The 14231-nt window shown below is 41.9% G+C and overlaps 1 protein-coding gene across 2 annotated transcripts in view; it reads right to left on the reverse strand.

Annotated features, from left to right (window-relative positions):
* The window catches only part of LOC148896376 (semaphorin-7A), a 31680-nt gene extending 27528 nt beyond the window's left edge, over window positions 1–4152 (reverse strand). For both annotated transcript variants that reach the window (XM_088999071.1, XM_088999070.1), the window contains exon 1: window positions 3858–4152. In XM_088999071.1, the coding sequence (XP_088855197.1) occupies window positions 3858–3972 (115 nt within the window). In that variant the 5' untranslated portion in view covers window positions 3973–4152. The remainder of the gene's footprint in view (window positions 1–3857) is intronic.
* Between the last annotated feature and the right edge of the window lie 10079 nt (window positions 4153–14231).

Consider the following 14231-nt stretch of genomic DNA (forward strand, 5'->3'; position numbering starts at 1 on the left):
ATATATATATATATATATATATATATATATATATATATATATATATATATATATATAGTGCTTTAGCTGAAGCTTAGAACAAAGCATTCAGATGGAAAAAAGGGAAATGTTGCCCCCTCGTGAAAGGACAAAAACATTGCCAGAGGTCTGACTAGCGCTTTATCGGCACCCCTGCATGAAAAAACAAAACCCAAACAACTTCTGGAATGCCGCTCCACATCATATTTTCAATACCAAAAAAACATTTGGGAATGGCAGTGTATCAATAAAAACAAAAAAAAGAAAGCTGATTATTATTTAAACGGATTGCAGCATAAGAGATCGATCGTAACACTTTGAAATATATCAAGATAGGTATTGAATCGACTTTAAGAGCCATCTCTTCTCAAATTCACCCTTACCATATTGAATCGAATCGAAATTCCACTGAATCAAATCGAATCGTTCTGTTTCTAAAGTCCTATCACATCTCTTTTAAATCTAAGTTTCCTAAACGTTTTTAAAACAAGTATATTTTGATACAGCCCATCTGCTAAGAATTATTTTAATATGTGTTCAAATGTAATTAGCAGTACTTTAAGGAGTAGAGCAAAAGAAGGCAATCGCGTTTTGTGATTTATGTGGTGAATTATGCCTCCCCTTGTCGATTAATAATAATAATAATAATCCATTTCATTTCTTAACACTTCAAAGAGATAAGCAGCAGAATGAATGTTGTACTTGTGAGCTGTGATTGTGATGGATTCATTAAAAACGCAAACTGGTGTGAGGTCCTCACAGGAGCGTTTCAGCAGTTAATGAGATTCGCAAGAAAAAACACATTAATTACACCGCAAGGAGGGCAAAGAAAAGAAAGATCTTTTCTTTCAAAACAACAAAAGCGTAAATGTACAATGGTGGGGGAGGGGGGCTCGATGTGGCCACAATATAGAACTGTTGTGTGTATAAAAGGTGAATATAAGAAATTCTGTCTCAAGAAATACATAGGCCATGATCAAGTGTGTGTTTATCGTCCCCCTAAGGCACTCATCTGGGGCTCCATGGTGATGTCCTTCTGTAAATGTGTCCTTTCTTTACCACACATTTCACTAACAGAATTTTCAACAGATGCACATTGCCACGTTAAAAAGTAGCCAGTGTCCATCTTAAATGGCAGTCTTAAATGGCAGTCTCCGAAACATAACTCATTCTGCTAATAATATCGAAACATTGGGCAACAAAAATAGATATGTCAGTGGAAATTTGATATTGAACTCATCCACTGCCATTCACGAATGTATTCGGGAATTAAAAATATGACAAAGATGGATTTTGTTTTTTCATGCTTGTGTGCCGATAAAGCGCTGGCCATGGTCTTTGGCAATGTTTTTTCTTTTCCACAATGGGGTAGCATATCCCGTTGTTCCATTTAGCCGCTTTGTTACAGTTTCAGGACTCGTTAAAGCGCTATATGAACCAATATGTACGCATTGCATTGTATTTTGGACGCCCACCCTTTTTTTAAACTCATAAGTCCAGACCCATATCATTTAGGAATTAACTATTTTTTCAGATGAAAAAAGAGAGTCTCAGGTTTCTAACGCTGCATTGAATGTTTATATAGTCCTAAAAGTCATAATTGTGTGGGTCCTGCCATTTAAGTGAAAATGACAAAAACCCTGGCACTGTATAGCAGGGGTCCCCAACCTTTTTTTGCGACACGGAGTGGTTTAATGTCAGACAATAATTTCACGGACCAGCGGATAAATACAACAAAATAAAATGATACGACAGGCATGGAAACTTTTTTTCTTTCTTTTAAATATAATAAACGTGAATCCATTGTGTATTTTTATCCAACTTTATCAGCAGAGTCCTGGTAACATCGCGCCAACAACATATGTAACATCGTCTCTGCCCCTTAGCGCTCTGTGGTCACCATGGTAATGTTTAAATGTGCCTTCAAAATGAGATACACCACAAAAACAAGTACAAAGCGCATGAAAAATACAACTCACTATACTGAATTAGTGGGACCCCAGAGCTTGTTTCTCTGCAATGAGTCGGTCCCATCTAGGGATAATGGGAGATAATGACACCCGAAGTGTCTTGCTTATGTCCAGTCTACTCCGTAGTTTTGGTTTGGTTCGCTTCACACAAATAAGATGTCGGAAACTGCAGCAGGGTTTTCAGTGCTGTTGTGGCGATCTCGGGGTATTCTGCCATCACTTTAATCCAAAACACCGGCAGAGTTGTTGTCTCAAACATACTTTTTAGTCTGCCATCATTTGCTAACTCCAGCAGTTGTTGTTCCTCTTGCACAGGCATGCTGGATTCACCTGCTTTGTTGACAAATGGGTTGCGGATCCATTCCTTGGCAGTTCGTCAATGAAGGCTCGGGCTCAGTCTTTTCCAAAAAGTCCGCCAATGTTTGAAACATGTCAAATACACCGCTATTCACGTGCCGTCCCCACAAATCCAGTTTGGCTTTAAATGCAGCTACTCTATCAGCCAACTTGAAGACAGTTGTCATTTACCCCTGAAGTGACAGATTGAGTTCATTGAGCAGGTTGAATATGTCGAACAAGTAAGCGAGCTTTGCGACCCATTCCTCGTCACGGAAATGCGCTGCAAGCGGTGACTTTTCATTTGTCAAAATAAAACATAGTTCGGACTCATAATAAATAACATGGACATTATGTAAATTAATTATTCTTTCTGCGCGGCCCGGTAGCAAATGACCCACGGACCGGTACCTGTCCGCGACCCGGGGGTTGGGGACACCTGCTGTAGAGGACAAAGTTTTGCACGTCTGGCAGTGAATGCGTTAATGGCAGGATATTTCTATTCATTTTATCATCCAATTCTACAACCGTGCATTTTTTTCCCTTAAATTCTGTGTGACTGCCTCATCAGCTGGTCAAGTGAGGACTGCAAGCCTCTTGGAAAATCTCACTACTAATCTTCTACTTCTGAATGCTTCACCTTGTTGTCTGCCAGTCGGGTAAAAATTGTGCAGCGTGTGCGCGTGCGCGAGTGTGTGCGTGCTTTGCATTACAATGAATGTTGAATTATACGTCATCCCTGGTGCCCGGTTTTTCCAAGCTCCCTTTATTGTTGGGGTGGGGGGGGGGGGTCAGATGATCCAGAAAAAAAAAACGATCCAACCCATGCAGACACACGCACACACACACACGCCCCCACCCTCCCCGTTTAGTAGGAGGTGTGAGGTGTAAAATGTGAGTGGAATAAATCACGACAAGCTATAAATTTTCAACGTCGTCCCACTCAAACACACACACACACGCGCACACACACACACACATGCATAAATGCACGCACGTTGGCGTGCACGTGTACTGGGTTTTATTTGATGGCTGGTGTTGGTTGCTGCAGCCGCCTCGCTCGCCCCGCATTGCAGCCCCGCAAAGGACGTGGGGTGCTGCGCGCCGCCTCCACGCGGCCATATTTCACGTCAAGGGTGCAACCTCGCTCGTGTGTGCGTGTGTTGGTGTGTGCGTGTGTGCGGAGGATGGACATTGTATACGTGCCAGCGCTTGATTGACAGGCGTCTCGGTGCGTTAATTGTAAAAGCACGCACGAAGCAGCCAGCACGCCTCCCGAGGTTCGAGCCAACCTCTAACAAATCTTCATGATTGGACGGAATATATTTTTTGTCAATATTGTTTCAATTTTTTTTTATTTCCAAATTTTTTAATCAATTTAATTGATTTGAGCAGCAGCTGGGGGGAGGGGAGAGGTGGGATTTAGCGGACTAATCGATTTGCGCCCACCAGGCATCCAAACTCATTTGGACGCTTATATGAAATTGAAAAGTGAGATTAATGCTGGAATCACAACAATGCAGCTGTGCTTACCGTGCACCACGAATTTCAGCCTGGCCGGCTTTGCCATCACGGCGGCGGCAAAAAGCCCCACGAGAAGGAGGAGGTTATGATGGTGATGATGGAGCGCGTTCATCTTGATCCTCATAGTCGCCAAAAATGTCAGGAATGATTAAATAATAACAATAGTAATCATCAAAGAATCTTATTGCTTGATGCTCCCCGCGTTGGCTTCCTTTCGAGCGAGTCTTTTGCGTCCTCAGTGCCCGTCGTTTGCGCGCTGCGGTGGCCGCCAGATGACTTGGATGAGTCGCGCCGAGAAAAAGAAGCTCCACCTCGCGGGCGCTTGGCAACAATTGGCTGCAACGCACACACAGAGGCACACACATGCCCGTTCACAAGCCCGCGCGCACCCCTATACATTACGCACACCACCTGTTGTTGTGCTTTTAACACTTTGGCAACACCGCTAGTGCGCTAGCTATAATGTGTTGCTTTTTGAAGTATTGTTTGCTAACCATGTGGATATTGATTTTTATCTTGAATGCAAGACTGTATTACGTCATTTGGTACACTGTCAAGTCAAGCAAAATAATGACCATATTGACAAACTCAATTTCCACATTAATTCAATTGCTTCCCAAAATGCTGTCCATGTTTACAGTTGCACTTTCCAGCAGTGGTTGGCCGTCATGGCCTGCAAAGCATATATATATATATATATATATATATATATATATATATATATATATATATATATATATATATATATATATATATATATACAGTAAAGTCTCGTTATATCGATATTGGATATATCGATAGTCCCGGTTATATCGATACTATTTCTATGCACGCACGGAGAAAATTACATGCAAACAGGGTCGGATATATCGATAGTCCCGGTTATATCGATATTTTTTCGGACTCCCTTGAATATCGATATAACGAGACTTTACTGTATATATATATATATATATATATATATATATATATATATATATAGGGCCGAAACTACCAGTAAGACTTTAGTTTGCTGACGAAGCTTCTTGGATGGGAAGCAAAACGTCCGACACCTACAAAGAAGTACAGATGACGGCTGAAGAAATCCCTCCATCGATGGACCATTCCTATACGACTGAGAGCTTACATTCCTTAAGTTACATGAGCCTAATTCCTGAGTTACATGAGCCAAAATACAATGCAATACATACATATTAGTATATATATATATATATATATATATATATATCATTATATATACAGTAAAGTCTCGTTATATCGATATCGGTTATATCGATAGTACTGCTTATTACGATACTATTTCTATGAACGCAAGGAGAAAATTAACATAGTCCGGATATTGATGAGAAGGTTTCTTCAGCCGTCATCTGTACAAATGTGAAGGTTTCGGACGTTTCGCCTCCTATCCAAGAGGCTTCGTCAGCCTCGTCAGCCTCTTGGATAGGAGGCGAAACGTCCGAAACCTTCACATTTGTACAGATGACGGCTGAAGAAACCTTCTCATCGATGGACCACTCCTGTACGACTGAGAGCTTACACAGACATAGTCCGGATATATCGATATTTTTTCCGACTTCCGAGAATATCGATATCACGAGACTTTACTGTGTATATATATATAGCGCTTTAGCTGAAGCTTAGAACAAAGCATTCAGATGGAAAAAAGGGAAATGTTGCCCCCTCGTGAAAGGACAAAAACATTGCCAGAGGTCTGACTAGCGCTTTATCGGCACGCCTGCATGAAAAAACAAAACCCAAACAACTTCTGGAATGCCGCTCCACATCATATTTTCAATACCAAAAAAACATTTGGGAATGGCAGTGTATCAATAAAAACAAAAAAAAGAAAGCTGATTATTATTTAAACGGATTGCAGCATAAGAGATCGATCGTAACACTTTGAAATATATCAAGATAGGTATTGAATCGACTTTAAGAGCCATCTCTTCTCAAATTCACCCTTACCACATTGAATCGAATCGAAATTCCACTGAATCAAATCGAATCGTTCTGTTTCTAAAGTCCTATCACGTCTCTTTTAAATCTAAGTTTCCTAAACATTTTTAAAACAAGTATATTTTGATACAGCCCATCTGCTAAGAATTATTTTAATATGTGTTCAAATGTAATTAGCAGTACTTTAAGGAGTAGAGCAAAAGAAGGCAATCGCGTTTTGTGATTTATGTGGTGAATTATGCCTCCCCTTGTCGATTAACACTTCAAAGAGATAAGAAGCAGAATGAATGTTGTACTTGTGAGCTGTGATTGTGATGGATTCATTAAAAATGCACACTGGTGTGAGGTCCTCACAGGAGCGTTTCAGCAGTTAATGAGATTCGCAAGAAAAAACACATTAATTACACCGCAAGGAGGGCAAAGAAAAGAAAGATCTTTTCTTTCAAAACAACAAAAGCGTAAATGTACAATGGTGGGGGAGGGGGGCTCGATGTGGCCACAATATAGAACTGTTGTGTGTATAAAAGGTGAATATAAGAAATTCTGTCTCAAGAAATACATAGGCCATGATCAAGTGTGTGTTTATCGTCCCCCTAAGGCACTCATCTGGGGCTCCATGGTGATGTCATTCTGTAAATGTGTCCTTTCTTTACCACACATTTCACTGACAGAATTTTCAACAGATGCACATTGCCACGTTAAAAAGTAGCCAGTGTCCATCTTAAATGGCAGTCTTAAATGGCAGTCTCCGAAACATAACTCATTCTGCTAATAATATCGAAACATTGGGCAACAAAAATAGATATGTCAGTGGAAATTTGATATTGAACTCATCCACTGCCATTCACGAATGTATTCGGGAATTAAAAATATGACAAAGATGGATTTTGTTTTTTCATGCTTGTGTGCCGATAAAGCGCTGGCCATGGTCTTTGGCAATGTTTTTTCTTTTCCACAATGGGGTAGCATATCCCTTTGTTCCATTTAGCCGCTTTGTTACAGTTTCAGGACTCGTTAAAGCGCTATATGAACCAATATGTACGCATTGCATTGTATTTTGGACGCCCACCCTTTTTTTAAACTCATAAGTCCAGACCCATATCATTTAGGAATTAACTATTTTTTTCAGATGAAAAAAGAGAGTCTCAGGTTTCTAACGCTGCATTGAATGTTTATATAGTCCTAAAAGTCATAATTGTGTGGGTCCTGCCATTTAAGTGAAAATGACAAAAACCCTGGCACTGTATAGCAGGGGTCCCCAACCTTTTTTTGCGACACGGAGTGGTTTAATGTCAGACAATAATTTCACGGACCAGCGGATAAATACAACAAAATAAAATGATACGACAGGCATGGAAACTTTTTTTCTTTCTTTTAAATATAATAAACGTGAATCCATTGTGTATTTTTATCCAACTTTATCAGCAGAGTCCTGGTAACATCGCGCCAACAACATATGTAACATCGTCTCTGCCCCTCAGCGCTCTGTGGTCACCATGGTAATGTTTAAATGTGCCTTCAAAATGAGATACACCACAAAAACAAGTACAAAGCGCATGAAAAATACAACTCACTATACTGAATTAGTGGGACCCCAGAGCTTGTTTCTCTGCAACGAGTCGGTCCCATCTAGGGATAATGGGAGATAATGACACCCGAAGTGTCTTGCTTATGTCCAGTCTACTCCGTAGTTTTGGTTTGGTTCGCTTCACACAAATAAGATGTCGGAAACTGCAGCAGGGTTTTCAGTGCTGTTGTGGCGATCTCGGGGTATTCTGCCATCACTTTAATCCAAAACACCGGCAGAGTTGTTGTCTCAAACATACTTTTTAGTCTGCCATCATTTGCTAACTCCAGCAGTTGTTGTTCCTCTTGCACAGGCATGCTGGATTCACCTGCTTTGTTGACAAATGGGTTGCGGATCCATTCCTTGGCAGTTCGTCAATGAAGGCTCTTGCTCAGTCTTTTCCAAAAAGTCCGCCAATGTTTGAAACATGTCAAATACACCGCTATTCACGTGCCGTCCCCACAAATCCAGTTTGGCTTTAAATGCAGCTACTCTATCAGCCAACTTGAAGACAGTTGTCATTTACCCCTGAAGTGACAGATTGAGTTCATTGAGCAGGTTGAATATGTCGCACAAGTCAGCGAGCTTTGCGACCCATTCCTCGTCACGGAAACGCGCTGCAAGCGGTGACTTTTCATTTGTCAAAATAAAACATAGTTCGGACTCATAATAAATAACATGGACATTATGTAAATTAATTATTCTTTCTGTGCGGCCCGGTAGCAAATGACCCACGGACCGGTACCTGTCCGCGACCCGGGAGTTGGGGACACCTGCTGTAGAGGACAAAGTTTTGCACGTCTGGCAGTGAATGCGTTAATGGCAGGATATTTCTATTCATTTTATCATCCAATTCTACAACCGTGCATTTTTTTCCCTTAAATTCTGTGTGACTGCCTCATCAGCTGGTCAAGTGAGGACTGCAAGCCTCTTGGAAAATCTCACATCTTCCACTTCTGAATGCTTCACCTTGTTGTCTGCCAGTCGGGTAAAAATTGTGCAGCGTGTGCGCGTGCGCGAGTGTGTGCGTGCTTTGCATTACAATGAATGTTGAATTATACGTCATCCCTGGTGCCCGGTTTTTCCAAGCTCCCTTTATTGTTGGGGTGGGGGGGGGTCAGATGATCCAGAAAAAAAAACGATCCAACCCATGCAGACACACGCACACACACACACCCCCCCCCTCCCCGTTTAGTAGGAGGTGTGAGGTGTAAAATGTGAGTGGAATAAATCACGACAAGCTATAAATTTTCAACGTCGTCCCACTCAAACACACACACGCGCGCACACACACACACATGCATAAATGCACGCACGTTGGCGTGCACGTGTACTGGGTTTTATTTGATGGCTGGTGTTGGTTGCTGCAGCCGCCTCGCTCGCCCCGCATTGCAGCCCCGCAAAGGACGTGGGGTGCTGCGCGCCGCCTCCACGCGGCCATATTTCACGTCAAGGGTGCAACCTCGCTCGTGTGTGCGTGTGTTGGTGTGTGCGTGTGTGCGGAGGATGGACATTGTATACGTGCCAGCGCTTGATTGACAGGCGTCTCGGTGCGTTAATTGTAAAAGCACGCACGAAGCAGCCAGCACGCCTCCCGAGGTTCGAGCCAACCTCTAACAAATCTTCATGATTGGACGGAATATATTTTTTGTCAATATTGTTTCAATTTTTTTTTATTTCCAAATTTTTTAATCAATTTAATTGATTTGAGCAGCAGCTGGGGGGAGGGGAGAGGTGGGATTTAGCGGACTAATCGATTTGCGCCCACCAGGCATCCAAACTCATTTGGACGCTTATATGAAATTCAAAAGTGAGATTAATGCTGGAATCACAACAATGCAGCTGTGCTTACCGTGCACCACGAATTTCAGCCTGGCCGGCTTTGCCATCACGGCGGCGGCAAAAAGCCCCACGAGAAGGAGGAGGTTATGATGGTGATGATGGAGCGCGTTCATCTTGATCCTCATAGTCGCCAAAAATGTCAGGAATGATTAAATAATAACAATAGTAATCATCAAAGAATCTTATTGCTTGATGCTCCCCGCGTTGGCTTCCTTTCGAGTGAGTCTTTTGCGTCCTCAGTGCCCGTCGTTTGCGCGCTGCGGTGGCCGCCAGATGACTTGGATGAGTCGCGCCGAGAAAAAGAAGCTCCACCTCGCGGGCGCTTGGCAACAATTGGCTGCAACGCACACACAGAGGCACACACATGCCCGTTCACAAGCCCGCGCGCACCCCTATACATTACGCACACCACCTGTTGTTGTGCTTTTAACACTTTGGCAACACCGCTAGTGCGCTAGCTATAATGTGTTGCTTTTTGAAGTATTGTTTGCTAACCATGTGGATATTGATTTTTATCTTGAATGCAAGACTGTATTACGTCATTTGGTACACTGTCAAGTCAAGCAAAATAATGACCATATTGACAAACTCAATTTCCACATTAATTCAATTGCTTCCCAAAATGCTGTCCATGTTTACAGTTGCACTTTCCAGCAGTGGTTGGCCGTCATGGCCTGCAAAGCCTTCTCTGATGTCTTAAAAATATCTGAATCAGACTAATGCAAATTATTTTGTCCATGAATTCTTTTTAAACAATTAAAAACTGTCTTTCAGCTTCCTCTCATTGCTTTTCCTCTTTTGTGCTGCATGCTTCAAGATGTGTGTTTTTGTATTGAAGCATTTAACCAATCTCATTTCAGTCGTCATTTGTTACCATGTGTGACGGGTGTCACGCACAACTCCGTTACACATGCATGGTCAGAAATCTATCTGTATGCCTTCACAATCAATTCTGCAGGCCCTGAAGTATAAAAATTACTGGCGATGAAACAGTTACTTTAACCCAGGGGCCGGGAACCTACGGCTCGCGAGCCACATATTGATGATTGCATATGGCTCGCGATAAATATTACATATTATAATACATTTGGTCGTTTTTTTTCGTCGTTCATTTCCCGTTGGGGCTGCAGTTGGCGGGAAGCGCAATTTTGATTGGATGACACTGACCTAGAATGGCCGAAAGCGCCATGTTGATTGGATGATAGTGGCCGTCATGTTGAAATAGTTAAACGACCCTTTAAATGAGCCCAACTTGTGCACTTCAGTGTGAATGCACCGGAACATTAGAGGAGTGAAAATGTTCTGAATCTAATTTGCAATGAAACAATACCATCGATGACAAGCCCCATGTTAACGTTAGCATCGACATACTTCTGCGAGAAGTAGATTTTAGATAGCAAGTGTGGAAGCTTATGAGCCGTGTGCAGGCTAGCTAGCAGTAACTTCGCCTCTGGACCGGCAAATTGAATTTCATTCCGATCGTTTTCCTGGATTTTTACCAAACACGAGGAACGGAAAACCATCCATGTTAACGGTGAGTACTATCACAAAGTTATTTTAAATAATACATTCTGATAGTGTCAGTATGTGCGCGCGCGCGTGCGCCTGGCTCTCGCTGAAAAACATTTCTAAATATTTTACTTTTATGGCTCTCGTAGTCAAAAAGGTTCCCGACCCCTGCTTTAACCAATAGAGTTCGAGTTGACAGCCCAATGCCTGCTCGAAGGCACTGGCAATGCCAGAGTTTTCGCAAATTATGATTGGCTCGTCACATGATTGCCAAATCACAAGCCACTCATAGTACTCATAGTACTGCTCTTTACAATTGTTTACAAGCACTACATTGGGGAGACTCAACAAATTCTCAAAAAAAGACTATAAACATCGCAGGGATAATACAAGTGGGCCTCAATCGGCAGTACATATGCACCTAAAAGCTAGCAACCACTCATTTGATGACAATGAGGTTAAAATCTTCGCGAAAAAACATAGATGGTTTGAAAGGGGAGTAAAAGAAGCGATTTTCATAAAACAGCTAAATCCTTCCTTAAACCGATATGGTGGGTTGAGGTTCTACTTGAATCGTTCGTACAACAGCCTACTTAGGCAAAATAGGATTAGTAATACTGATGAGGTCATACCGGTCGAAGTGGGGCAATCAGGCCAGTCGTTAGTCAGAACAATAGGAACTATCAGTGGAGCAGCAGGGAGTAGTCCTCTGCCCCCCCCCTCCCCACCCACCTGAGAGCAGGGACCTATCATAGCAGAGTCCGGCACCGCCATGTCTGGACAGTAGAGATATATAGGGCCTAAACTACCAATAAGACTTCAGTTTGCTGACGAAGTTTCTGGGACAAGAAGCGAAACGTCTGACACCTTCAAAGAAGTACAGATGACGGCTGAAGAAACTGAGAGCTTACACAGACGAATAGCAAATAATATTGCCTTTTTTTAGGTTATCATGAATCCACAATTTCATAGTAAAAATCTGAATCCTTTAATGACATTATTTCTTAAGTTTATTCAAGTCACAAGTTATATCCAGGCCAACAGTACCCTCTAGTGGACGTGTAGTCAATCACACCACACTTGCAGCTGTGGAATAATTCAGACATAGCATTACTGAACGCCTCGGAGTGACATGCACGGTCAGCCACTGCTTTCTAGTATTTTTTTAATCCGATTTCAGATCAAAACGCGTATTGGACGAGAAAACCCCATCTGTAGTCATCTGCACACATTTGTGGGATTTTTTTTAAAGAGCAGTTTTACGTTTGTATTTGTTTTGATGCTTTCAGTGATGTGATAGCGACGAGACAAAAAGGTCGAAACCCCCTTTGGCTAATTTAATACGCCGAATTGAAGTGAGGTGAGCACTAAAAATAAAGTTTGCTTTTTGCTGTCAGATTGCAATATGTCAATTGTTAGTCTGACTTAATGCATTTGTGTTAATGTAAAAAAGCTGTACTGTAATATGGGCTCATGATTGGACAGGACCATTCCAGCCACCAGATGGCCGCAGTGTCAACGTTTTAAACATTCCGTATGGGGACCTGAAGTCTGCACTAGTTTTGATTCTCCAGTTGTGCTCCTAAATTTGCTTTAAACTGGCAGAATGTGTCCAAGTGTGTGCCATTTTCACAAACAAACAAACAAACAAACAAACAAACAAACAAACAAACAAACAAACAAACAAACAAACAAACAAACAAACAAACAAACGAATGAATGAATAGATATTCTTTAAAAACACATTTTATATGTAATTAGGATGCAAAGTCAAAAATAAGACCCTTTGGGATAGCACCAATATGCAACCAAATACAATACAGCTTTGAAGAAATTATATATTTGTAAACCTAACTTTGGACTCTGAATGTTGTACTCATTTACAACTTTTTTACAATTTATCTGAATTACCAGTAAAATTTAACTGTTTTTGTTTTTCTCCCACAACTACTATGACTGAACTTTTACGTCATTTCATTTCTCTTTGTTTGCTTATCGTTTGAGTGCCTCTGCTCAGATTGTTGGTAGTCAAGTGGTTAGCATGCCGGCTTCAGAGTGCAGAGGTCATGAGTTCAAGATCCGGTCCAACCTGCATGCTCTCCCCAGGCCCGCATGGGTTTTCTCCGGGTCCTCCGGTTTCTTCCCACATTCCAAAAACATGCATGGCAGGCTGATTGAACACTCCAAATTGTCCCTAGGTGTGAAAGCGTCTGGTTGTTTGTCTTTGTGTGGGCTGCGATTGGCTGGCAACCAATGCAGGGTTTCCCCTGCCTCGTGCCCGAAGACAGACGGCTGAGATAGGCTCCAGCACCCCCCGCGACCCTAATGAGGATAAAGCAGTCTGGAAAATGGATGGATGCTCAGATTGTGTAAATAAATTGTCCTCATGCCCTGGGAAAAACCCTAAAGGGATCCCATCAAGCCTTGAGGTCCGAGCGGGCCAAGGTAACTTTAATCCAACAGTCGGGCATAGCGTCCAAATGGAGCGAGTGTGGTTGTATTAAAAATAGGCACTATGCGTGGTCTGGCGGCGAGACCTACATAACGGATTGAGACAGTTGAGAGGTAATCCAAAAGGCTTTAAATCAGCACACGTGATCACGGGATGTTTTCACTTTTTCTGGGTTATCCCTGCGCAGCTCAAAACATTCATATCTCAAATCATATTTCCTCACTGAATGACTTCCCAGCAAAACTGGGTTTTGCGATCCGTTTTTAACATGGAATAATCATACTTGAAAATATTGTTCTTAATCAAGTAGTGACATAGTTAACTCATGCGCTGCCATTCCCAAATTTTTTCGGGAATTGAAAATATGACGTGGAGCGCCATTCCCAAATTTGTTCGTGTTTTGTTTTTTTTCTTGCGGAGATGCTGATAAAGTGCTGGTCAGACCTCTGCCAATGTTTTTCCCTCCCACGAGGGGGCAGCATTTGCCTTTTGTACAGCCGCCCCCACTTGCACCTCATATTACTCCAGACCCATATAACTTAGGAATTAACCATTTTTTCTGTTGAAAAAGGAGAGTAAGGTTTCTTACGCTGTATTGAATGTTTTATGTAGTCCTAAAACTCAATATTCTGTGGGTCATGGCATTCAAGTGACATTGACAAAAGCCCTGGCACTGGAGTGGACATTTTTTTCTGGAAGAATTAATTGCAATGTTAAGAGTTGAACTTTTTTTTTTTTGCTTCGGTTCAGGTGACTTAGAGCACGTTGGCCACCTGGGGGCAGTAGAAAGTCATTTTGGTATAGGATAAATATTACAGGCCTGCACAAGTTGTTGTATTATCTTTCTGCATGAGATGCTGCACCATTTGTGTTCATATATCTATTGAATATGAAATGGGCTCAGTTGCTTAAGGGCACTTTGACAGGATCGCAGTGGCCCGGGATCAAACCAGCAACCTCTAGGTTGAGAAGAAACAGTGTGTCCCTAAAATATGCAATTTGTGGAATATTATTTGTGGTGTTACAAAAAAAGCACAAAAATATGATGATAGTTAAG

Source organism: Hippocampus bargibanti, linkage group LG06 (assembly GCF_051943395.1).
Source record: "Hippocampus bargibanti isolate YZ-2025 linkage group LG06, ASM5194339v1, whole genome shotgun sequence".
NCBI classification, from domain to species: Eukaryota; Metazoa; Chordata; class Actinopteri; order Syngnathiformes; family Syngnathidae; genus Hippocampus; species Hippocampus bargibanti.